This window comes from Gymnoscopelus microlampas, assembly GCF_963454915.1.
Source record: "Gymnoscopelus microlampas genome assembly, chromosome: 21".
In the NCBI taxonomy this organism is placed as follows: Eukaryota; Metazoa; Chordata; class Actinopteri; order Myctophiformes; family Myctophidae; genus Gymnoscopelus; species Gymnoscopelus microlampas.
In genome coordinates, this window is record NC_139958.1 from 4,139,505 (window position 1) to 4,165,742 (window position 26,238).

At 40.1% G+C, this 26,238-nt stretch overlaps 3 protein-coding genes across 4 annotated transcripts; 1 reads left to right on the forward strand and 2 right to left on the reverse strand.

The window, feature by feature from the left end:
- Window positions 1-2,925: 2,925 nt before the first annotated feature.
- dusp26 (dual specificity phosphatase 26) lies at window positions 2,926-7,495 on the forward strand (the record flags this gene model as incomplete). The annotated part of the gene is made up of 3 exons (XM_084046478.1): window positions 2,926-3,158; window positions 4,249-4,460; window positions 7,290-7,495. The coding sequence occupies 3 exons, from the start codon at window positions 2,926-2,928 to the stop codon at window positions 7,493-7,495; spliced, it is 651 nt and encodes a 216-aa protein (XP_083902604.1).
- Window positions 7,496-14,803: 7,308 nt separating this feature from the next.
- ppiab (peptidylprolyl isomerase Ab (cyclophilin A)) lies at window positions 14,804-18,080 on the reverse strand (the record flags this gene model as incomplete). The annotated part of the gene is made up of 5 exons (XM_084047850.1): window positions 14,804-14,939; window positions 15,832-16,004; window positions 16,780-16,868; window positions 17,307-17,337; window positions 18,012-18,080. 5 exons carry the CDS (start codon window positions 18,078-18,080, stop codon window positions 14,804-14,806), a joined length of 498 nt encoding a protein of 165 aa, XP_083903976.1.
- A 4,781-nt stretch (window positions 18,081-22,861) lies between these two features.
- LOC311037614 (vitelline membrane outer layer protein 1 homolog) lies at window positions 22,862-25,233 on the reverse strand. 2 transcript variants are annotated; one of them, XR_014599985.1, is made up of 4 exons: window positions 25,023-25,233; window positions 24,258-24,364; window positions 23,515-23,868; window positions 22,862-23,475 (listed from the first exon to the last, which is right to left on the reverse strand). XR_014599985.1 is itself a non-coding variant. In XM_084046848.1 (3 exons), exons 1-3 carry the CDS (start codon window positions 25,185-25,187, stop codon window positions 23,568-23,570), a joined length of 573 nt encoding a protein of 190 aa, XP_083902974.1. In that variant the 5' UTR covers window positions 25,188-25,227; the 3' UTR covers window positions 22,862-23,567. The 2 variants fall into 2 exon arrangements, 1 of the variants encoding a protein (XP_083902974.1); XM_084046848.1 differs by having other exon boundaries at window positions 22,862-23,868; window positions 25,023-25,227.
- Window positions 25,234-26,238: the final 1,005 nt, after the last annotated feature.

The window sequence follows — 26,238 nt, forward strand, 5'->3', positions numbered from 1 at the left end:
TGTCGCGATGCGACGCGTTGTGAGCTTGTAGATCGGCTATTTTCAAATAGCCTAGGTATATAATAAGGCTAAAGTGGCTAAAGTGTATGTTTTATAATGTAATAATTCATATCTGCAAAGTAACTAAAGTTTTCAAATATATGTAGTTGAGTAAAAGTACAATATTTGCCTCTGATATGTATTGGAGTAGAAGTAAAAGTATTGGAAATTGGAAATACTCAAGTAAAGTACAAATAACTCAAAATGTTACTTAAAGGACAACTTTGGTTTTTCACAACCATGGTTTATATTTTAGCTTGTAATTAAAGTAAATAAAAGATGAGTGTATTTTTTTTTTTTTTTCATTTACTGCTTTCTATAGTTTTTGCAATTTTCGCGATATTTTTTTACAGTGGGCGGGGGCATCCGGTGGCTAAATATGTATTTTTTTTACACAATAACTCTGCGTTTTCTTTATTATTAATTACCGTAGCTCTTCTAGCCCCCAATAACTCACATCTGGCCATCAAAGACCATGAGACACATGGGATTGTGTAAAAGACATATTTAGCCACGGACAGAATGCCCCCGCCCACTGTAAAAAAAAATATCGCTAAAATTGCTAAAATTATAGAAAGCAGTAAATAAATAAAAAACAACACTCATCTTTTATTTACTTTAATTACAAGCTAAAATATAAACCTTGGTTGTGAAAAAAACAAAGTTATCCTTTAAGTAAATGTACTTAGTTACTTTCCACCACTGCCTATGGTGGGGACCCTCCAAAATCATGTGGGGACCACCCAACCCCCAGTTTAGGAACCACTGCTCTACGTAGTAGTAGTAGCTACAGCAGCCAGACAGACAGTATGATGGTCTTACTCCTATATAATAACAAACACACCCACTGGAAAATAGAATGAAATCATTTATCATGGCCGCTCCTGTGGTCGCCCTGCAGCAGAGGAAGGGAAATAAAACAAAGGAATAATAGGCTATAAGATCAGTTATACACATAAATGCATGAATTACCGCGGGTACGCAACGGCTTTATAAGACTGAGGGGGGAGAAAAAAAACGCTGAATCGACGTTAAATCGCGGACCCGTCGCACCGTTTTAAAACAGGAGCAATAAGGCAACATTTTCCATATGCCAGATTTTGTATTATTATTTTTTTAGGGTAATAATGGGTGTGAAATAACATCTAAACGGTGCAGCAGCAACATCTCTCACAAAGGTATTTATTATGTTCCGTGATTATTCCATTATAGCCTAATATACTCTGTTCTGTTCTGTCCAAACACCATAGATATCCCTTTATATTATACATTACGTATTATAGATATTATATTATACATTAAAACCTGTATACCCTGTTCTAATGTAGGCTATTAATTATGTCTAAACATGATAAGATATACCTTTATATTTGACATTATATATATTATATTATATTATATTATATTATATTATATTATATACATTAAAGCCTATATACTCTGTTCTAGTGTAATAAGTCTGTCCAAACAGGATATTTCTATATGTAATGTGGTGGTGAATGTAAACATGTTGCTGTTATTGTTTTTCCCTCAGACTGTGCAGTAGTGTTGCTGGGTGTGCGTGTGCGCGCGCGCGCGTGTGTTTTCTTGCAGTGTTGCCAGATACTGTGTGAGAAAAATAAGCAACCAGGTCTACGAAAAACAAGCCCAAAAGAAGCGACTATAGGTCAGTGGTCACACATGAGCACTTTAAACCTATATACGCTTCTGATATTTGAAAATAGCAGATCTACAGGCTCACAACGCGTCGCGATGCGATGCGTTGTGAGCATGTAGATCTGCTATTTTCAAACCAATCTTGAAAAGAAGCTAAACATTTTGAATATATTTTTTAAGAACATTTTAACAACACAGATCTGGTACATGTTAATTTTTTGGGGTTTCTTTGACATGAAAATGTTTGAGAAGCACTGGTTTTAAACCAGTTCAGAAGCAATTAAGGCCAGAATAAGCAACTACACTTTAGAAACAATAAGCCCAAACAAGATCTGACACAAAATATCATTGCAGGTTGCTGCATTACTACTATTATTATGATTATTAATATTATTGTATTTATAGAAAATGAGCGCATAGTGTGGAAAAGCAGGTCAGTACCATCTGGTGTCCACAAGAGGGCGGTCATGGCCAAATTATTGTCAAGAAGAAGCCTATTCATTGATGCAGTCAGTGGGGAGGGCTGAATGAACCCGTCTCCACTGTAGGCTATATCAGTGTTTCTCAAACGTTTTCGTGTCAAGTTTTCGTGCCCAAAATGATATGTATTTGGCCACGGACCCCCTTCCCAAAATATTTTGCTGCAGGGACCCCCAGAAGCAAAGATTAGAGTTACAAATGTTCGCTTAAAAATGTTTAAAAAAAAATTATATATATATATATATATATATATATATATATATATATATATATATATATATATATATATATATATATATATATATATATATATATTTTTTTTTTTTTTTTTTTTTTTTTTTTTTTCAAAGTGTCAAAGTGTATATACACTTTGACAGGGGCCAGTTTGGAATTGCAGCCTCCTGAAGGTGATTCTTTAGGGGCAGTTTTGAAAGTGAGTAGGGTTTTACACTCCTTTACTCCTTTGGGTAGGGCATGAGAAAGAGTTCATTCCCTTGTTTGTGCCAAATCTGGGTTGAACATGATCAGTGGAGGACAAGGGAAGCCATCGGCGAGCCCTCATTGGCTGGCCTTTTGGCGAAAGTGTTGAGAAAGTGAGGACTAATTGCAGCTTCTGTCTATTGACAGGTTAGTCAACCTGTAAAAAAAAAAACACGCAACCACCAATATTTACAAGCGACTTCACAGAAAAACAAGCCCAACGTCGCGTATAATAAGCAGACATGGCAACGCTGTTTTGCTTTGCTGCAGATGGCGTTCATGTCGCGGTTCTCCCGCTCCAGGAGCAGCTCCAGGTCTCCCAGCCGGAGGGGGGAGGGAGCGGCGGAGCGGTCATCCACCCTGTCCCCCAGCCCGAGGAGGGCGGCGGCGCCGGAGCGGGTCTCCACTCTGTCCGTGGCGGAGCTGGAGAGGCTGCTGTACACCGGCAAGACGGCCTGCAACCACGCGGACCAAGTGTGGCCCCGGCTCTACATAGGAGACCAGTGAGTGGCCCTTACACGTCGTCTCTCTGTCGGGTGGAAACCTCACACGTCCAAAACTGTTACTTTTCAGCAGGGGTCTTCAACGTTTTCAGGCCAAGGACCCCCTAGCTGAGAGAGAGATGAAGCAGGGACCCCCTACTCTGTATTGTATACAATTGTGTTTCAGATTAAAGTTTTTTTTTACTTAGCCTGCTATTTTTTACCTCTACACCTATAGCCTCTTTGCCAAAAATAGCCGATCTACAAGCTCTCAACGCCTCTCTGCTATTTTCGGCTAATGTTCCCCTCAGAAAAGGAATTCTACGGTTCAAGTGGTTAATGTAAAAAAAACGAAATCCTATCACACAAAGATTTGGCGGACCCCCTATAGTAGCTCTGAGGACCCCTTAGGGGTCCCAGACCCCCTGTTGAAGACCCCTGCTTTTCAGGATAAAGAAACAAGAAAAAAATAATTTCAAAAAGTTTATACCAACTTGTGGCAAGCTAAACCCCTTATAATGCGTGCAGTTTTAAATAACATATGCAACTCCTTTGAACACCGTTTCAGAAATGTAGTTAATTTCATTGGCCACCAGAGCATTGTTTAAAGCCACGCCCCTTTTCACCGGTGGGCATAAAGATGAAATGAAGGGCACGCCCCCATTTTGGAAGGAAACGCCTACATTCCTCAGGGTGAACATAGACCAGCTTTTACAAAGCTGGTAATAAACAAAAGTGGGACTCCCGCTGGCCTAGCGGTCCAGGTGCATACATGTATATATATATAGCTCTAATGCAGCTGGACAGCGCGTCACAGGTTGAGTCCCGTTCCTGGCGACCTTTGCTGCGTGTCTCCCCCTCAGAAAAGCAAAAAAAATAAGATTAAAAAAAAAAAAAAAGTAGCAGATCTACAAGCTCAACAGCCTGTGGATCTGCAACTTTTGATGCTTTTGTGTGACACTGTAGTATGATCAAGTAGGGCGTTAATTTACAAAAAAATAACGTTGGAATATAGAGATAAGAGTTTTCTGCCTGACAGCAATGATTATTATTATAATTACTATTATTATTATTAAGTGTTGACGTGTGTCTCGTCTTATGCGCTGTGCAGGGAGATCGCGTCAGATCGGCGTGAGCTGGTGAAGCTGGGCATCACCCACATCCTGAACTGTGCCCAGAGTAAGTGGCGCGGCGGGGCAGAGTACTACGCTGGCATGGACATCACCTACCAGGGCATCGAGGCCCACGACTCGCCCACCTTCGACATGAGCGTCAACTTCTACCCCGCCGCCGACTTCATCCACAAGGCGCTCAGCAGCGGAGGTCGGTATTATATGTGTGTGTGTGTGTGTGTGTGTGTGTGTGTGTGTGTGTGTGTGTGTGTGTGTGTGTGTGTGTGTGTGTGTGTGTGTGTGTGTGTGTGTGTGTGTGAGTGAGCTTGCCTTGTAGATCTGCTATTTTTTGTCGGTGCACGACACCTTTGGGTTATAAAATGTCATGAACTCACAAGTGCAGTAATGAAAACGGTGTGTGTGTGTGTGTGTGTGTGTGTGTGTGTGTGTGTGTGTGTGTGTGTGTGTGTGTGTGCGTGTGTGTGGATACCTTTATCGATACTGCGGGGGGGGATTCAGGCGCCAGAGACAGATACAGGGCATAGAAGTACAGAAGTTACAGAAGAGTAACATCACAATAAAGACATATAAACACATTATGAATAAAAGTATACAGACGCACACACTCAAGAAAGAGAGCAGCAAGGTACAGACCACAGGTAACGTTACAGATGACAACAGATCGGATGTTACATTAGTTACACAACATTATAATCAGTGCCGTATTTAGGGTTTAGGGTTGTGGAGGTTTGGGCTTGAGTCATTGATGAGGCCCCCCCTACCACACAATGATAAACTACAACTACCCGAACTAGGAATTATGACACATGCATATTATTGGCATAATTTAAAGCACATGAGGAAAAAGCAAGGCTGTACACTGAGAACAACAGGACAAACTGGCATTAATGAGTTTACTTTACTTTTTTTTAACCTATAATTCTCCCCCCCCCCAGTCGGGGGGCCCCCGGGCTGCAGCCCACCCTAGCCCAATGGTAAATCCGGCCCTGGTCATAATGCTACTACTGTAAGTCACAGAGAGTCAGTTACCGTTGCCCTATGCGTGCCTTGTTATAATACATTCTTATAGCAAAGGGCACAAAGTCACAAAGCTTCCCTCCAGCCTCATCTTGGGGTGGAGAATAGACCTTCCTCTTGCCAACTCGCTCTTCAATCTGTGTGTGCTTATTTTTATCGGTATTTGAGGGATGGGGATATGATATCCCTGGCCTATCGTCATATTTCATAAGGATACCATATGTAGACCGAATAGGCCACACTTGAATGCTGCTTTTGTACTGTATCTGTTTACCATTGATTATTGTATTTTTCTTTACTCTAGATGTACTGTAGATATAAATTAGGTTTGTGTGTGTGTGTTTTGTTTTTGTTCCCTAGACTACATGGTCTTGAGTTGCTAAGGTAAAGCCCACATACAATTAATTTAACATCATTAAAGTTATATCGGTTATCATGTTCTCACACATGCTTATTGTGGCTTCTGATGACTTCGCATTCCTTTCGCACATCGATGCATGAGATCGGCAATTTCTCAATATTTGTGTAACGTATGAAATAAGCCTTTGAGCGGTCACATGTTTTATTTGGCATTAGTGTGGATAACATTGATATTTACAGAGTGATAAGAGTCATAAAGTGTGTCACAGAGGCTATTTTGGCCACAATCTGTTTGAACACCACTGGCTTTTAAAACTGTGTTCCTATCAGCCTTCTCCCATATAGGTCTGTCACAATTATGACTGATCGCAATAATTTGAGATAATCCCAATTATTTGTGCATAACCGTCAGAATTGTTTGCATCCATCTCTATAAACGAATCTGTTGAAAAATGTTCATAATTTCATTTTAAATAGCGGAAATAGCACGCTCTTAACGCGTCATTCTGCATTCTGACGCCTTGTGAGCTTGTACTGTAAATTGTCTTTTCCCACTAAACGTATTATTTTTTAAGTATAAATGTATTAACGGTAGGCCAATTTTATCCAATCAGGATAGACAATTCAGTCAAGATACATACTGTATTAAACAAGTGAAGACACAAATAAATAAGCAGATGAATGGGTACTCTCTCCTGATTGGCTGAAATTTTGTCACCTACCTGAAAATGTATTTTCTGTTTATTAAAGACCTAAACAAACACTCTATAGCAATGATTACTACCAGAATATAGTGCTTTAACCTTTAAACAAAAAAAAAACGTTTTGTTTTGACCAAAACATAATCACTAACCCTGACCTGTTTTGGCCATAGAACATTATTTATCTAGAATATTAGTACCGGTCATTGCCAATCATTTCTTCGTATATTTTAATCATTTGTCATATTATCTGCCCTGTGCGATCTTTTGTTTACAAGTCCTTAAAAAGGCAATATTTTTAACCACTTAAACCCCATATGGTTGACCGGAGTGTGCCTCAGGGCTCTATACTAGTGTATTGTCTGTTATCGAGGGGAAAGCTTTCGCTGAAAATAGCCGATCAACAAGCTCTTTGCAACGCTTTGCAACGCGTTGCAACGCAACGCGTTGTGAGCTTGTCGCTATTTTCAGCGAAAGCTTTCCCCACAGTACGGGTGCTGGAGGTTTACGTGGTTAAAGGGATAGTTCACCCCAAAATGTATTTTTTTCTATCTATTAGTCACCCCATGGAGACTTGAATTCATGGCTTTTTTTTCCAGTTTTTGTCGCATTCCTAAGCCAATAATTTGGGCAGCGGTTCTGGTCATTGGCTTAGGAATGTGACAAAAACAAAAAAAATATCCATTAATTCAAGTCTCCATGGGGTGACTAATCGATTAATAAATATATATTTTTGGGGGGTGAACTATCCCTTTAAGTTCCAATGTTCAAAGACAAAAACACAAAAAATATTTGTATGAAAATTGATCTTCGTTCTCCATCTAAAATGTCACGATCGTGGCCCGTTCTCCCGGGTGTGTGCGTGTGTGTGTGTGTGTGTGTGTGTGTGTGCGTGTGTGCGTGTGTGTGTGTGTGTGTGTGTGTGTGCGTGCGTGGTGAAGGTACGGCGCTGGTCCACTGTGCGGTGGGGGTGAGCCGCTCGGCCACGCTGGTGCTGGCCTACCTGATGATCCGCCAGGGCCTCACGCTGGTGGAGGCCATCAAGACGGTGAAGGACCACCGCGGGGTCATCCCCAACCGGGGCTTCCTGCGCCAGCTCAACGGCCTGGACGGCGTCCTGAGAGACAGCCGTAAGACCTCGCTGTGAAGAAGCAAAAAAAAAAAACATGAAAAAAAAGAGGCTGTGAAACGCCTATTATAGACCACGGTGTGTTTCTACTGTGTATATACGGGTTCAAAGCGGCAGGAGGATGCAAAACATGGCAGGCTAATACGCGACGCAGCTGCAGCTAATTAAGTTAACTCCGTGGCCAAATACATATCATTTTGGAGCAACTGATATAGCAACATACGTCTTTTTCTGATTTTTTTTTATAATCGCCCTCAGGTCTTAATGGGTTAATAACATTAGCTGCAACTGCTACCTGCGTGTCCATCACAGCGTACTATAAGGTCAGCCTTATGGACCCTGCTGCGGTTTTTAACCTGAACCGGAAAACAAAAATTACAAAACCAGCCTCGGGTTTCGTGCCCCTTTTCAAGAAAACACAGGAGCACGAAGCATAAAGCACAATTTTTAAGCTACTGTCACACATCTGGGTCAGACACGTCATAGTGAACGCATCTGAAACACAAGCCGATCCGTCCGACGTGTGAGTTTTCCCGCGTTGTCTTGCGGGGCTGTGGGCCATGCTGGCGGGAGTGCTGGTTTCACAGCGTTTGTAGTTTGCGTTGGAGTCGGTGTTGATTTTCACAGCAAATTTTGATTAAGTTTTAGCCATAGTCTTTTGAAAAAAAATCCATTTAGTTTTAGTCACATTTTAGTCATCTGAAATGTTTTAGTTTTGTCTAGTTTTAGTCGACTAAATATCATAAGATTATAGTCGACAAAATCTACAGTTGAGTTAGTCGACTAAAATGTATTTTGGCGGTACCTTCGTGGTGTCGTAATGCCTGATTTTACACTTGGTTGCATGCTGAAAATAGCCGATCTGCAAGCTCACAATGCGTCGCTGCGACGTGTTGTGAGCTTGTAGATCGGCTATTTTCAGAACACAACACCCGAGTGCAACCAAGCATAAACTGACTTGTCTTTTAGTTCTACTGGATCTCTTCTCCACTAGACCCTCACTAACATTATAGTGTAGTTTTTATTTGTTGACAAAACTGTCATTATATTTAGTCTTAGTTTTAGTCATCATAGCTTTGTTTTTATTTCGTTTTCGTCAGTGGCGGTCGACCAACATTTTTCGTCATCATTTTAATCGTCAAAATCAACACTGGTCGGAGTGTGGCCCACTGAACGAAAACCACAAAACGAGGTGGGGTCAACACACGGCGCTTCTGTCCCACCAACGTTGAACCTGACACTTCACACATATCTGACTTCGCACGCTTCAGCAGCGCCTACAACGCGCCACAAAATCCCTGGCTAATACGTGGCAGGGAAAACAATAGCATTTGGGTCAAACGTGCTTTGAGGTCGTATGAGCAACCTTTAGGTTTCCCTAATGGCAGGTTAACAAACACCCTTAGGGCTTTATAATATTCCAATGATGCTGAGATGGGACAATCTGGGATATAATGGTGTAACATCGTTTCAACATGTTACGCCACAATACATACTGTGTGTATTTCTCTTTATATGGTTCTTCTTACTAACATCAGAATTCCCACTGACTGGTGAGCAGACCAGTGTGCTGTTTATCCTAAAGAAACCAAGGATTCGTTGGTGTTAATGTACTATTCAGTCCTAGATGGCGTAAATTCTGTATGCCTCGATTCCGTGTCGCGCCACGGAAATAGCCAAATCTACAAGCTCACACAATTTACAATTTATAATTTATAATATAATCCAGAGTGATTAACAGCAAGCAAGGAAAACACGAGGTAATTCATCAAATGCATAGAAATAGCAGTGATGGGAAAAGTACCACAATATAAAAAATACTCTGTTACAAGCAAAGCATATTTCCGTGGCGTGACACCATCGTACGACAACGTAAACTGCTCTCCATTACTCTCTTAATCATCGCAATCTTATTCAAGATCTAAACCAGCACAGTTAATGTAGCATCCTAACCTTTCTGCAGTTTTGTAACCGGCACTGAGATTAATACAAAGGTATACGCCTATTAATTCATTAATTAATTTTGTTATTTTAAATGTCCTCATCGCTTTCAGCCAGCTATTTCAAATAATGCTATTCACATTCCTTGTTGACGAGCGGAGGGATGGCGAGAAGCTGAAACGCAGACGCAAGTCTTTGAGCAAATCACTCTATTGACAGAGGAACGTTTAGTAGTGTCAACACACGTATGAATGATACAAATGTTTAACTGACAACCATTAACCATTTCACTTGAAAATGACTGTTAGCTCTCCTCATTCTAAACACATATATTATTCTGTCTGATATGACCACCACTACCTGAACATATACAGCATAACCAGCTTTTAAAGGTGATGTAAGTGACATTTCTTTGTTAAAATAGGTGTTAAATAGGTCCAAAGGTGAGTGCTCTATATACTGACTGAACTACCCGGACGCTGAAGTTAAGTTTAGTCATTTAAAAAGAAAACTTGTTTTAACCAAAACATGTCACTTACTACAGCACCTTGAAAAGTTACTGTAAGTGAGTGGTTGTGTAATAATAACCCTGGGACAAGCATTGTGTAGATGTTTATATAATACCACATGATGTGCCATTGTAAAGCTATCAACTGCCTGGATTATAGGAAAATGTACCATGTGCAGTCCTTGGTGTTTTGGCCCACCAAGACCGGGAACTCATCTGTGTGTCATTTTAAGATTTATTTGGCTATTGAAAAATAGCAGATATACAAGCTCATAGCGCGGCACCGAGTGCCGCACTATGAGCTTGTAGATCTGCCATTTGTTTTGAAAATGTGTGCAAATCTTTGAATATATAAATGTTTAACTCAAATCTTTGCTTCTGGGGGGTCCCTGGAACAAAATATTTTGAGATGGGGGCCAAATACAAATAATTTTGACATGAAAAGTTTAGGATTTATTACACATTTGTAGAATCCCAAGAGGCAAAAATTTGAATTACAAATGTTCGCTTTAAAAAATATATGTATTCAAAGATTTACACAAATTTTCAAAAATAGCTTATCTACAAGCTTGTAGCGCGGCCGAGCTTATATAGCTGCTATTTTTGAATAGCCAAAGAAATCAAAAAATGACCCACAGATCCGTTCCCGGTCTTAATGGGTTGAGGTACTGGTCCAAACGTGCTAACGCGCACTAATCTTGAAAACTCCACAGTTTTGTGTAGCTGTAGACCAAGATTGTGTTCTCGTATAAATGTAAAAAAAAAAAAAAAGAAGAAAAAGACCCAAAGCTGATAACTCAGACCAGCTTTGAAATGACTCTCCTGTTTGTTAATGAATAATACCTCAAGGATTCGTTTGAAAAAACATACGATATTTTCCTTCTGTCAGTGCAGTGATGTCACTGAATATTTCTATATTATATTTCATATAGGTGTGGGGAAAAAAAGAAGAAAAAAAACCTTAATGACTTTGCTTATAGCGTACATGCATGTATGCACACAGTAAAAATCTGTGCATTTATCCATTTGTAACTCTTGAGGGTGTACAAATGGAACCAAATGGATTTGGTTCTTGAGGCTGGCAGGGGCTGTTAGGGGTTAAATGTCTTGCTCCGGGACACTTTGGCACGGGTGGGCCGGTGGGAGGTGAACCGGTGACCTTCTGATCTTCCCACTCAACTTTGGCCGCTTTGGATATACCCAGAGAAGATTATCTGGAATTTAACAGACATCATTAAAGTTCTCACGGGGAAATGCCCTCATTCACCACTAGGTGGCTCCTGACAACTTTCACCGAAAATGTAGTTGTACAGTGCATGAGGGATGTACAGTTAACTGTACAGTATTATATGTATATGAGATCCTGGAGGTTTGAGCTTAATTGGCACATACAATATTCTGTGATAATATTCTGTGATAGTACTCACATTCACAATGTGAAGTTGTGAGTCTATACCTGGTCCAGAACACCATAACTGTCCTAACTCTCTCATGTGACAGATACATAGTCTATACCATTGGTTCTAAAAGTGGGGTCCCCAGGGGTCCTTGGGGGGGTGGGGGGATTCCAGGGGGTCCCCAGCAAAATGTGTTAATATGGCATCAATCAATAATTTTAACCACTTTAACCTTTTATACTTTGGCTATTCAAAAATAGCAGATCTACAAGCTCGTAGCGCTATACCTTTTCAGGAACCAGCTCCAAGTGGTCAGTCAGTTAAAGGCTGTTTAAGTGACATGTTTTCGTTAAGTGTTTAATAGCTCTATGTTATGATAGTATTCATAAACAGTGTTTGTTCATTAACGTGACGGGGGGGGGGGGACACAATTGTCATTGAAATACCATAAAACTGAAGCTGATAAATGATCTTTGTAGGGTTCATTCTCTCTCCTGATTGGATAAAATTGGTATCCTGACCTGAAAATGTGTTTTCTGTTTGCTAAAGAGCTGGAGAGACAGGGAGACCCATGTCACCCCTGTTACAAACACTATAGCAATGATTGCTATCACAATATAGAGCTTTAACTTTTTAACACTTTTTTTTGTTTTTTAACAAAAACTATATCACTTACATCCCCTTTAATAAAGGCTTATCAGAAAGGACAGGATATTTGGGGTTTTATCTGGACTCTAGGTTAAAGCCTGATTTACACTTGCCGGAAATAGATGATCCACAAGCTCGTTGTGAGCTTGTAGATCTGCTATTTTCGGCAGTTAAGCATTATAATCGCTACACATGAATGTTGGCTTTGCTGTATGTGGTCTGTGCTTTTTTTTATATGCGTGGCATTCTTGTGCAGTGATTGGCTGTCAGTTTTTTAAATGCTTGTTCGTAAACTTTTTTAAAGGCTCTTTTTCGACTACAAGAACCAGGTGGATCGTGTTGTGATCTGAAAACGTTATTTCACACGTTTTGGATTCGTTTTCCATTCGCAGACGTCCTGACTGTCAGACGTCCTGACTGTCAGACGTCCTGACTGTCAGACGTCCTGACTGTCCCAATAAGTTAGAAAAGCCTGTCCAAAACTAATGTTTTTTCAGACGTCCGATTGGGCTGTCACGATTATGACATTTTGCTTGACGATTAATTGTCGCTCAAATAATTACGATTAACGATTTGATTGTTTTTCAGTTATTGAATATCGGAACATTATGAATGAAAATGACATTTCTGTTTGGCTTTTAGGCTTTGTAAACTAAAGTTGCACAGGGCAGATATGACAAATAAATTACACAATTGCTAACTTGATACTTTATACTATAGTAAAAAACATTAATAGTGTAAATAGCCGGTCTAAAGCTCAAAATGTTTGAGCTTTAGACCTGATGTTTTCACTATTTTTTTAATGCTTGAAAATATAACATTTTCCAACATGGAAATGATTATGACTATTATGACAATTATGCTAAAATAATTGCGATTTATCTCAAATGATTACGATTAGGCGATGATGCAATAATTGTGACAGGCCTAACGTCAGAAAGAGACATCAGAAGGAGTCATGCATTGACCTTAGGGGTACTTGAAACCTAATTTGGGGCCTGCTCATGGAGGTGATTGCTGGGAACCCAGAACTACTTTAAATATTTTTTTCTAAAACAGAGAAAATATCAGATCTCTACATGTGCGTTGTGAGCTTGTAGATTGGCTATTTTCGAGTTATTTGTGTACCACCTCCTTTCAGGGGGTGTTTCTGGTTATGATGGAAAAGTAAATTAAAAAAACATTGCAGAACTTCGTGGGTTCTGGAAGGTTATCCCTTCGTAGTCCAAAAGAGCCGTTACGTCTGTCTACAGAGAGCTTTCTTCTCATAAAGAAATACTTGAATTCCTGTGTTTTGTATTACTGTCTGTGAGGTGGTGGATATATACTGAAATCAGCAACTGTGTTGATGCCTTAATCTTTGTTCCTAAAAAGTGGATTTTTAAGATGTTTGTGCGATTCTATCGTGAATAATATCTAGCATTGATCATTTCTGTTTTTGAATCAGAAAATAAATGACTTCTCTCAGAACTGCCTGTTTTACTGGGTATGTATGGGATGGGATATACTGACACTTACAAACTCCATATACCAGATATATACAGTATATAGGACATTAGTTCTCAAAGTGTACTTTGGTATTCAAAAATAGCAGATATATAAGCTCATAGCGCGTCACTTCGTGTCACGCTTTGAGCTTGTAGATCAGCTATTCTTTTTAAATCTCGAAAATGTAAAAGGTATCAAGGGGTTTCCTGTTTACCAGTGTTGCCATGTCCTAGGGGTCCCCAGCTAAATGAGTAAATATAGCGGCAAAACCAGTTAACCCTATATAAAATGGACTGTTTGAAAATACAAGCTCACAACACGTCGCAGCGTATTTTTAAATTTTAACATCATAATTCTTGTAGGCTATGAGAGATACATTTTCAGATGGCCAAATACTGTACCTATTAATTTGGGGCGTCCTTGACATGAAAAGTTTTGAAAACCACTGTTGTATTATGAGGTTATTATAAATAACTTGATTTCTTTTCATGATTATCCACGGCATGTTGGGCTTTTATTTTTATTCAGATCAGGTATTCTAATGGGACAATTTACAAGATGTACAAGACACAAGAGACAATATTGTTGGGTGAAAATCTTGTATGTCTGAAACTGTTACTTTTAAGGAAAGTGTTCCAATATATCCAATGTAGTTATTTAGTCTTTAAGCTCGTTTTAACCCATTAAAACCGGGAAAGTGTCTATGTCATTTTAGATTGTAGGTAGATGAGCCAGGAGTCAGGAAAGGAATGGACAGACAGACGGACGGGTGCTTTTAATCCATTAAGACCGGGAACGCATCTGTGTCATTTTTAGATTGCTTTGGCTATTCAAAAAATAGCAGATCTACAAGCTCATAGCACGGCACCGAGCTTGTATCGAGCTTGTATTTTAGAAAAATCGTGAGAGCAAGAGCAGATCTTTCCGCATGTCGTGCAGACCGTGCGTTTATCTGCTCTACACGACTTGTCCATTAACTGCTGGAGGCAGGAGCTGATTTTCCCCCTCTGTCCAATCGGGTGAGTGGAAGGCGGACCGTCCCAAGGCTCAGGAAGCACCATGGTGCTCAAGGCAGAAGGCGGTGCGGGCTACGGGGAGGGTCCTGAAAGTGAGTGACAAGTGGGTCACTCCCGTTTTTTAGAATCCGCTGGCTGCAAAAAAACTGTGGCCGCGCAAAACCTGCGTTTAACAGCAGCCGACCATGTGTTGGTGGGAGCACGCTATGAGCTTGTAGATCTGCTATTTTTTGAAAAGCCAAAGAAATATAAAGTGACACACATGCTTCTTAATGGGTTAAATAAGCCATCTCTGCTAAAGACAATAAGAATAAGAAGACATGATCCACTATTTAAGTTGCCCACAGTCAGCAATGACGATCCTGGCTTTGCAAGTGCCGCTCTTCGTCCCTTGTTTGTCCATGGCCTTCACCACCTCCATGCCCTCCACCACACCGCCAAACACCACATGCTTCCCATTCAGCCTGTAGAGGGAGAGATGAGTCACTTCATTACAACACTGACAAACACATAGAAGCAGTGGTGGAAAAAAGTACTCAAATGTTTTACTTAAAGGGATAGTTCACCTCCAAAATGACACTTGAATCCTGGAGATTTTTTTTGTTTTTGTCGCATTCCTAAGCCAATAATTTGATGACGGCAGCGGTTCCAGTAGAAGACGGAAAGAGTATCTCCTACCGGATACGCTACCTACTGGTCCGTTGGTCATCAAATTATTGGCTTAGGAATGAGACAAAAACGTGAACATATCCATGAATTCGAGTCTCCATGGGGTGACTAATCGATAGAAAAAAATATCCCTTTAAGTATAAGTATCTGCAGAATGTCCCATCACAACGCTCACAACGCCTCGCTATTTTTGACTATTTTTTGGCTATTTTTAACAAAGTTGTTAAGTTAACTATTTTTGTTAAGTTCTCCTCAGAAAAGGGATGCTATAGGGTTCAAGTGGTTAATGTAAAAAAAATTATATATATATATATCACACTTAAGATTTGGAACTCTGAGGACCCCAAGGGGTCCCGGACACCCTGTTGAAGACCCCTGTGCTAGAGGGTGAGGTAATAGTGTCTGAAGAGGTGAGTCTTCAGATTATGATGATAAATTGGTAGTGAGTCTATAACAGTTCTGCTTCTGACTGCAGTGGGGAGGGTTTTTTTTTTCACAGTCTGGGACGTGTGGAGCGTTAATGTCCCGGGTGTTTTATGGAAGGTTCAGACTGCTTCCCTGTGTTAGCTGATCTGAGAGAGCAGGAGAGGCTGTAGGGTTGGCTTTGAAGGTATGGGGGTGCCGTGCCTTTGGTTGCCTTGTATGAACAGTATGGTTTAGTGTGTGTTGCCGGTCCAGCATCCTCACCAGTCGGTCTTGCCGGTGCAGATGAAGAACTGTGAGGAGTTGGTGTTGGGTCCAGCGTTGGCCATAGAAAGCGTACCGATGCCTTTGTGCTTCAGAAGAAAGTTCTCGTCGGCAAACCTCTCTCCATAGATGGACTTCCCTCCACTCCCATCATGGTTGGTGAAGTCCCCACCCTGAAGAGACACAGTTATAAAGTAACGAAGTACATCTAATCAAGTACTGTTCTTAAGTAAAATTTTGAGGTATGTTTTACTTTATAGTATTTCCAATTTTCATTACTTTTACTTCTACCCCACTACATCTCAGAGGCAAATATTATACTTTTACTCCACTTCAATTATTTGAAAACTTTCAAATAATTATTTGAACATTTTTACTACTGTTACTGTAGATTTTGATTATTATTACAAACCACTTAAACGCACGGGAATATAGACCTACAGCCCTCTCAAACACAGTAAAAAAAAACTGTGTGCCTCTGCCACAAGCAACACCTGCCCTTGATTACAGACCCTGTTAAGTACCTAGGCAACGTTGGCCTTGACCGCGCCCTGCGGTGACATCATCAAAACTAACACAAATCATACATACAGTATGGCTCTTACACTGTAGCCTACATGATATTGCATGTTTGGTGCTATTTTATATTTTTGTGGTGCTATTCTATTTTATGTTGATGAATTGAATACCTAGGACCCCAATGGAAACAAGACCGCAAGAACTTGTTTTGGTGTTATCCTTACAAAGTGTCTGACTGTACTCATGCTGTTTTTACATTTCTGTCTAATAGAATATTCAATCAATCAATCAAAATCAATGCTACAGTATAGTCGCGCTATAGCACCCCTTACAGTAGGACTACACCCACTTTTACCCACTTAAAATAAGCTACATTATAGCTTATTTTAAGCCGTTTTAAAACCTTGTTGGATATGTGCTGCACCATACCTGACACATGAACTTTGGGATGACACGATGAAAGCTCGACCCCTTGTAGCCGAAACCCTTCTCTCCGGTGCACAAGGCTCGGAAGTTTTCTGTGAAATAAACAAGCTGTTAATTGGTGTCATTCAGTTAATTGGTTAATTGGCTGCTCCAGGAGCCATGATGCAGAGATTGAATGGTCTGTGGAAAGAGGGGACTCCCTCTTTCTTTGGTGTTCCGCCCAGGTGGGCGTGGTTATGTGCCTAAACCTAAACCATACTCACAGAAAATATGCCTTATAACCCACTGGTTCCCAAACTTTGTCTTCCCGGGACCCAAACTAGTGAAAATAGCCGATCTACAAGCTCACAACGTGTCGCATTGTTGTGAGCTTGTAGATCTGCTATTTTCACTACTTCTTAGTTTTTTTTTTATGTATTTCTTAGTGGAATTTAGACTTTCTTTTATGAATAATTGTGTGGAAAAAAAAGAAAAAAATATATTGAACATCTTTAGGGCTTATAGTTATTATTATACATAACATAGCCTACCTGCAGATTTTGGAACCACATCGGCCCGGAGCTTGAAATATAGAACAACAGTAGGTGAGGATATGGAAGGCAACACAGGCAAAGGACACAAGTATTGCAATCTATCTTAACCCCTAAACAGATGCTATTTCGTTTTTTTTGCTTTTGACAGTGTGGAACTATTGGGTCAATACGATCTGCGCTGAACAGCCGATCCTGAGGAGTCGAGGCTGTTCTGCCAGAGATATGGTGCCAGGGGAGCCAAAACATTGAATGCCATCTCATGTGAACATCTTCTCATGTTGAAATTGTTATGAGGGGTGGGATTGACGAAAACTGTCTGTTATATTATGGACCAGGGCGTCAGCCCGTCAGAGAAATGATTCCCATCATCAGACACAGTCACTTTGTACTGTATTTGCTGTATTTTACCGAAGCCAGCCGATGAGGAAAAAGTGATGAGAAAGTGAAGACTAGCTGCACTTTAGTTGCTCTGTACTGATCAGCTCAGCAAGCTGATAAAAAAAATCAGAAAATCTAAAAAGTAAAAAAATGTATGAAACCCATATATATATATATATATATATATATATATATATATATATATATATATATATATATATATATATATATATATATATATATATATATATATATATATATATGTGTGTGTGTGTTACAGTAAAACAACTATAAAATAAACTGACAATGAAAAAAAATTCTTACCTCCATCACAATCCTACCAACGTTTGCGTCGTCAATAGTAATGTCAAAGAAAACTGTGGGATTTGCCATGGCTGAAGACAGGAACGATGCTGCTCTGGACTGTTAGACAGGAACGATGCTGCTCTGGACTGTTAGACAGGAACGATGCTGCTCTGGACTGTTAGACAGGAACGATGCTGCTCTGGACTGTTAGACAGGAACGATGCTGCTCTGGACTGTTAGACAGGAATGATGCTGCTCTGGACTGTTAAACAGGAATGATGCTACTCTGGACTGTTAGACAGGAACGATGCTGTTCTGGACTGTTAAACAGGAACGATGCTGCTCTGGACTGTTAGACAGGAACGATGCTGTTCTGGACTGTTAAACAGGAATGATGCTGCTCTGGACTGTTAGACAGGAACGATGCTGCTCTGGACTGTTAGACAGGAACGATGCTGCTCTGGACTGTTAGACAGGAACGATGCTGTTCTGGACTGTTAGACAGGAACGATGCTGTTCTGGACTGTTAAGACAGGAACGATGCTGGTCTGGACTGTTAGACAGGAACGATGCTACTCTGCCACAGAACAGTCTGCTGTTCTGGAAAGCTCTGCTGACGTCATGCATGTCATTCATTCACTCACAGCATCATCATGTCTAATTCAGTGCTTCCCAACAAGCTGACATCCCCCACACACGCACACGTCCGCGCGCATGAATGACAGCGCACGCACACACACAGACAAGCAGTAAAAATAGGTCTAAACACAGAATAATCATAATGACAAGGTTGTACTTACAAAATAAGTGGAGCAATTAGAAGAAAAAAACAACTTATAAATCAGCCCTTTACCAGTTCATGTAAGGTCAAATAATTCCAAATATTGTGTTCCACTTAAAAAGGTTCACCAATTGCTGTGTTTTGTATGAAATTCTTTAGGACGTGGTACACATTTTAAATATGTACCGTGTCCTACAGAATTTCATACCGCTAAATATGATATTTAACAGACTATAAAAGTGTTCATATAAAACACCTGTTTTGTCTTGCCAAAGCAAACAACGTATTCTTAAAGCTCTATATTCTAACCATTTCTATTCGATTGTTTGTCCAATAACAGGGGTCTCCCTGTCCATCCAGCTCTTTAGTAAAAAAGAAAATACATTTTCAGGTGTGCTACAAATGTATTCCCATCAGGAGAGAGGACCCATTTACCACCTTACATTTGTATAGGGTCCCAGTTCCAATTCAATTGTTATAGTGTCCCAGCTCCAATTGTGTCTGCTCTTTGTTGTTGAGTTTTCCCTCCTGATTGGATAAAATTGGTATCCTGACCTGAACATGTATTTTACAGTATGTTTAATAAAGAGCTGGAGAGACAGGGAGAGTCCTGTTATTGAACAAACACTTAAGAGTATTTGTTCTATATTCTGAGAGCAATCATTGCTATAAAGTGACTATAGCGATGATTGCTGTCTGAATATAGAAATCATTTAACGTTTATTTTTATCACAACAATATGACTTAAACTTACAGCACCTTTAACATATAGTATAAATGCAGTGCCAACAAAGATACATTATCAGATCGATAACATGTGATGCTGAAAATAATTGCACACTGCATAGTTTGTGCCCTGATTGGTGATACATTATAAACAGACATACATATTTCAGATGGCACGATGATACTGCTATGACATGAACAGCTGTGGTAAAGCACTGGGTCTCAACATGGGGCCGGAGACCCCCAGGGGTCCTTGACGGGGTTCCAACGGGTCCTCAGTTAAATTATTGATAGGTAGGTAGGTAGGGTCAATTTGCTTCCATTTGTACACTCTCAGAGCTTAAAGAGATAGTTCACCCCCAAAATGTTTTCTTTCTATGGATTAGTCACCCCATGGACACTTGAATTCATGGATATTTTTTTGTTTTTGTCTCATTCCTAAGACAATAATTTGATGACCAGCGGACCGGACCGACAGGCAGCGGTTCCGGTAGGAGAGACACAAAAGGAAACTCTTTGTGTCTCCTACCGGAACCGCTGCCGGTCATCAAATTATTGGCTTAGGAATGCGACAAAAACTAAAAAATATCCCTAAGGTACATAATGAACAGATGAAAAACAGATGACTTATTTGCAATTGATCGTGCAATTAACGATGAAAATCGTGCGATTAAACAGCCCTAAATGTTATACAATATTTAGTATACCCCTGCTTTATCTCTCTCTCTCAGCTAAGAGCAGTTGTGTAAAGTAACTAAGTACATTTACTCAAGTACTGTACTTAAGTAGGAATGTTTACTTTACTGGGGTATTTCCAATTTTCAATACTTCTACTCCACTACATCTCAGAGGCAAATATTGTACTTTTACTCCGCTACAATTATTTGACAGCTTCAGTTACTAAACAGATTTAGATTATTATCACAAAAGATATACAGTATTAACCAATTCAGCCCTAATTGAAAACAGACGGTCTACATGTGAGCTTGTAGATCTGCTATATATTTTCAAACGATTTTTATACATTTTGAACTCGTGAAATGGGACATTCTGCACAATGAGTACTTTTGCTTTTGGTACTTTAACTATATTTTGATGCCAATACCTTTGTACTTTTACTTAAGTCAATTTTGATTTATACCAGACTTTTACTTGTAACAGAATATTTCTTCACTGTAGTATTGATACTTTTACTTAAAGTACAAAATGAGAGTGCTTGTTTCCACCATGTGGCTAAGAGGGTCCTTGGTCATTGAAGACCCCTGGTCCTTGGGCCATTGAAAAGGGGACAGAGACCCTCGTCCCTGCCCCGATGCGACCTACTTACTGCACTTATACTTATACAGCCGATTACATTTAGTCCCAGTGGCCTGAGGCCATGTTCTATTCATACAGTATGCTGCAACAGTCATTGTGGGCCAGTCAACTGTTAACCCTTTAAGACCGGGAACGCATCTGTCGTGTCATTTTAAGATTTCTTTGGCTATTCAAAAAAAAATTCAATATTTTTGAAAAATCGTGAAAATGTGGCAAATCTTTGAATATATATATATTCTTTAAAGCTAACGTTTTTAACTCTGTTACAACTTCTGGGGGGGTCCCTGGAACAAATTATTTTGAGATGGGGGTCCACGGCCAAATATAATTTCTTGATATGTATGCAACATACATTTTTTCAAAAAGCTGTTTTGGAAGGATTTGGAAGACATGAAGACTATGAATTGAAGACCAAGGACCTCAATGGAAACAAGACTTTTTTGAACAGACATGAAGACAAAGTATTTTAAATGTAACTGTGCAGTTTTAAATTTTTGCCTGATAAAATATTCAATCAAATCAATCAATCACATTTGTTGAATCCCCAGAAGCAAAGATTTGAGTTAAAAAATATACATATATTCAAAGATTTGCAAAAGATTTGCAAAAAAAAATCTACAAGCGCATGCGCGCTATGAGCTTGTAGATCTGCAACTTTTTTTGAAAAATCGAGTAAAAAAATAAAAAATTGAGTAGAAAATGTTCGCTTTGAAAGAAAATATATATACAAAGATTTGCACACATTTTCACGATTTTTCAAAAATAGCAGATCTACAAGCTACAAGCTTGTAGATCTGCCATTTTTGAATAGCCAAAGTATAAGATAATGGTTAAAGTGGTTAAAATCTAAAATGGCAGATGTTTTCCCGGTCTCAATGGGTTAAAGTAAATGTTGTATGTTGGGCTGAACAGAAATAGAACCAGGTCCGGCTGTGACCTGAATCTATGTTAAAGAGTTCTTAGAAGCCATACGGTTAGAGAGAGCACAGTTGGACACACAGGATATATTAAAAACCCAATTAAAATCTGGAAAGCATCGAGTGTCATTTTAGATTATAGCATTGGCTATCAAAGAAATAGCAGATATACAAGCTCACATTGCGTCACTTCGTGCCACGCTGAGAGCTTGTACTATTTTTTGAACATTTTTGAAAAATCTTGAAAGTGTTTGAAATACGTTGAATAATTCTGAATTATGAAAAAGTTTGAGAACTACTGATTTAGAAGGCATTTGTAGAATCGGCCTCAGGTCTTAATGCTGGGTTGCACAAAATGCTGCATTCATGTTCAGGAGAGTATGGAAAAGGCGATTCTCTTGAATGCTGCCTTCAAGCATTATAAAAAGAGTGCATTTGCATTTCTTTAGTAGTAAAAGTTGCATTTGTTGTCTGGAGAGGGCACTTTTTTTACAGTCAGGTAAAAGGGGCAGGGGCTCAAGCCCCCTTTGATGTCTATGAGCCCTATGTTGTGCGCAGCCCTTATACCCCTATGCCTAAACCTTGTTGGCATAATTAAATATTTTGAATAATTTTGAATTATGTAAAATTTTGAGAAGTACTGATTTAGAAGGCATTTGTAGAATCGGCCTCAGGTCTTAATGGGTTGACAAAACACACATACACACACATGATTTGTTGCATTGCAGAAGTGAAAATGTTTTATTGCTGTATTCATTTGCAGTTTTCCAATTGATTCATACCTCATGACCTCTCAGCTCAGCACGGTTTGCTACAGACATGACATCTGACCTCTTCAATTTTCCTGTCCCCCCCCCCCCCATTGTCATGCCTGATTTGCCAGGTGTGAAAATAGGCTAATTATACAACAGGTAGTTCCGACGAAGCAATCTGTTTGGTCGAAATAGCTATCTAGCCGTGCTTCAAACGAGCATGACAGCGTCACACCTAATCAAAATATAAAGATCAGCTGGGCTGATCAGACAGAGTCTCGGCAGAGCAGAGCCGGCTAAGTGGCTAGGCTAGCGGTTATCGTGGGAAGTTTGCGACCCTAGTAGCAAAATCTGGCTTTCATTATTTTTTTAATATCTATCGAATATCTTAAATACAATGAGATTGTTACGTTTTGTTTCTCTATGTGGTCAGTCTGAGAAAAGTTGTCTAGCGTGGCTCAGTAAACAAGGACTCTGTCTCTGTCAGATGGACCTCATGTATTTCCAGGATCACAGAGATAACACTCGCAGAAATTTTGAGAGAGAAATGTCCTGCAATATGAATACATTTTGATATGTTTTATTTTGATGGTAACTCAGCTCTGCCTCTTCCCTGACCGCATCACTGTCGTGCCAATAAACACGATAACGCACACCCTCGCGTGTAATATTGCTTATAATTCACACATGGCAAACGCCCCCCCCCCTTTCTCAGTGACAATGATTGGACAATCCACTGATGTTCCACTGAAGTGCCAACGGCGGGCTTTTCGAAACTTTGGAATGTCACATCTGTCACACCCCAAACCACGCTTTGAGGTCATTCATTGTTTACCACAAGGGTGTAATTTTATAATGAAAGAGCATTGCCTGGAACAGCTGGACAGAACAGACTAGCTCTACACGGTAAAGTAGGAAAAGACACCAAATATGTTGGATATATGTACCCTCCATCATGAACATCATTTTTGCGCTCTAAAATGTTGAACCTCTCCTTTTAAGCTCGAAAGAAGTACTATGTGTCCCACTTAATCCCTAAAAGATATGAACTTGTATTATATGATGAAGGAGGGTATTAGAATCAGCTGGAGCAGCAAACAAAGCGCACATCATTTAGCGCGGTGTCGTCTCCAAACCATTGACGACTCTCCACCCGTGTCCGGATCCCACAGATTCCTCCACGATCGCACCGACTGCTCCAGGGCCCCCAGCTTCCCCACGGCATGCCACGGCCAGTCAGGCCTTGACCGTTGCTGCACGAGAAGTGGATGTTGTTGACAGCAGTGTCATCGCCTCGACCCTGCTTAGGCTCCACCTTCAGCACGAAACGTTTAAGTAACCCCCCTGATCTGCACCACTTCACGGATGTCCAGTGACCCCAGCTAGGAGAGACAATCACAGGAACACTTTTATTTAGTGATGCTCGATATTATTGGTAGCATATCCATATCGGCCACCATTTCATTCAAATGCAATATCGGTATCAAACCAATGTCAAAATATTTCCTATTATTCTAACCAATATTGACAGATATTTCACCGATATTGACGGATATTTCAAAGATATTAACCGATATTTCACCGATATTGACAAAATAATAATGTAAAAAAATAAAATGCTAAAATTCACAATGACTTGGTGTAAATCAAAAACGGTCACATTATAAATTGTGAAATATAAACTTCATTTAAATGTATAAATTAATTACATTTAGTCTGATCTTAACGTTTAGCCATGGCTCTTGTAAAGTGTAAGGTGTCTTATACTTACTATCCAGAATGTGATTGCACAGAACCATAATGACGCCCGTTCCTGACACAATACAGGCGAATGCCATTCACTGCAGTGTCATCTCCCCAGCCCTGACGGCCCTCCACCTGTACAGTATGCAGACCAACAATGCGATAAACAACACAAGCGGAGAGAATAGAATAAAAAAAAGACAAGGATCCAAGTTGACACTAAAGTTTGGACTAATGGTGGTGGTAGATGAAAGGCCATGGGATGACCAAAATCACTAGGGTTCATCCATCATCATCATGAACCCGTGGAAGAATCCATGACAACTTAGCCAGTAGATTTCAGGATATTTTTGTTTGGCACCAAAGTGTTGGACCGACAGAACAATGGATGGACAGATGGACTGACTAACCAACAAACCTCAGACTCCCTACAGCCTTAGAGCCCAAAAACATGCCTTACATACCTTAGAGCACTACCGCTAGCAGAGCTGCATTCAGACTCAAAACAATGCAAAACTTCTGTACTAAAACCTTAATTACATTTGGCCAATAGATAATAAGTATTAATCTGACATCCACTTTGCAGCATGTGCATGCTGAAATACATTTACTCTAATCAAGGTTGTGCCTGAATTCAAGTTGCAGATCAAATCTGAACATAATATAATCAATGAAGAAACAGAATGTTAGCATTCAATAGCAAATAAACCATCTATATGAAATGGTGAATGCCATTCAGGAATTCAGTAAAAATGGTACACTAAAATGTAATGTACAGAGTAAATTGTCTCACCCGCATACTGAATCCTCCAGCAAATGAGCCAGTTGGGCACATCTGCGTTCGGTGCCAGTGTCCCCAAGGTCCACCATTACGAACCCAGAGGGTTCGGTAGGTACTCCTGGCTGACAGTGACTGTGTGCAGAGAGCCAACACCATCACAAGGACGTTCAGGAACATGGCTGCAGAATATTCTGAAGTCCAAACGATGTGGGGTTTATAAAGGCTGGCTGGACGACTCATCTCACATTTCATTTTCACTGTGATATGAAAATCCTCCCCAATCCGTTTCCTGATTATCTTCGTACATGTGTTGTGCTTAATCAATGGGGTTTTCCCCCATTCCTGCATGAAGGAACTAGATATTAGTGTCAGGTTTCTTCCTCATTAAGTTTGCCAAACTGTTTCCCGATCAACTTCACACAATGTGTGTGTTGTGCTTAATCAGTGGGGTAACACCCAGTCCTGCACACGGTATGTAGCACTAATCCTCATACAGTACATGTTTTGTTTCCAACTGACAAGACAGGTGACAGACCGTCTTACAGTATTTCAACATCATTGCAGTGTGTGTGTGTGTGTGTGTGTGTGTGTGTGTGTGTGTGTGTGTGTGTGTGTGTGTGTGTGTGTGTGTGTGTGTGTGTGTGTGTGTGTGTGTGTGTGTGTGTGTGTGTGTGTGTTAAAATGATGCTATGTGGACTCATCTCACATCTTATACTTATAATTCGTAACGCGTCATTACATTACATTACAGTCGTTTAGCAGACACTTTTATCCAAAGCGACTTACAATGAGTGCATTCAACATAGGTAGGGAATGAAAACTACTAATCACCAGAAGTCTTAAGTGCATTTTCTGCAAAAAACAAGCAACCAAGAGTATACCTAGCGCTAAGGTAAAAGTGCAATATATCAGCTACCTATTTCCTTAAACATATGAGACAAAATAGATAAATCAAATGAGCAGGAGCTAAAACAAATAAGTGTATCGACTAAACAAGATCCAATAAACAATACAACACTAGAAAACAAGCGTTCGTACAACTAGTTAACAACAAGTAGGCCAGACAAAGAGGAAGGGTAGTGTTTCCTGAAGAGGTGGGTTTTCAGCCTGCGGCGAAATATGGGCAGTGACTCTGCTGTCCTGACATCAGTGGGGAGTTCATTCCACCACTGTGGGGCCAGAACAAAAAAAAGTCGTGACCGTGTGGATCGGCCAGAAGGACCCTTGA

Coding starts and splice junctions, on each gene's coding strand:
- LOC311037614 (XM_084046848.1), bottom strand. CDS start 25,187: ATGTTCCTGAACGTCCTTGTGATGGTGTTGGCTCTCTGCACACAGTCA. Junction 24,365..25,022: donor CTGGAGGATTCAGTATGCGG/GTGAGACAATTT, acceptor CATACTGTACAG/GTGGAGGGCCGTCAGGGCTG. Junction 23,869..24,257: donor GTGCAATCACATTCTGGATA/GTAAGTATAAGA, acceptor TGTCTCTCCTAG/CTGGGGTCACTGGACATCCG.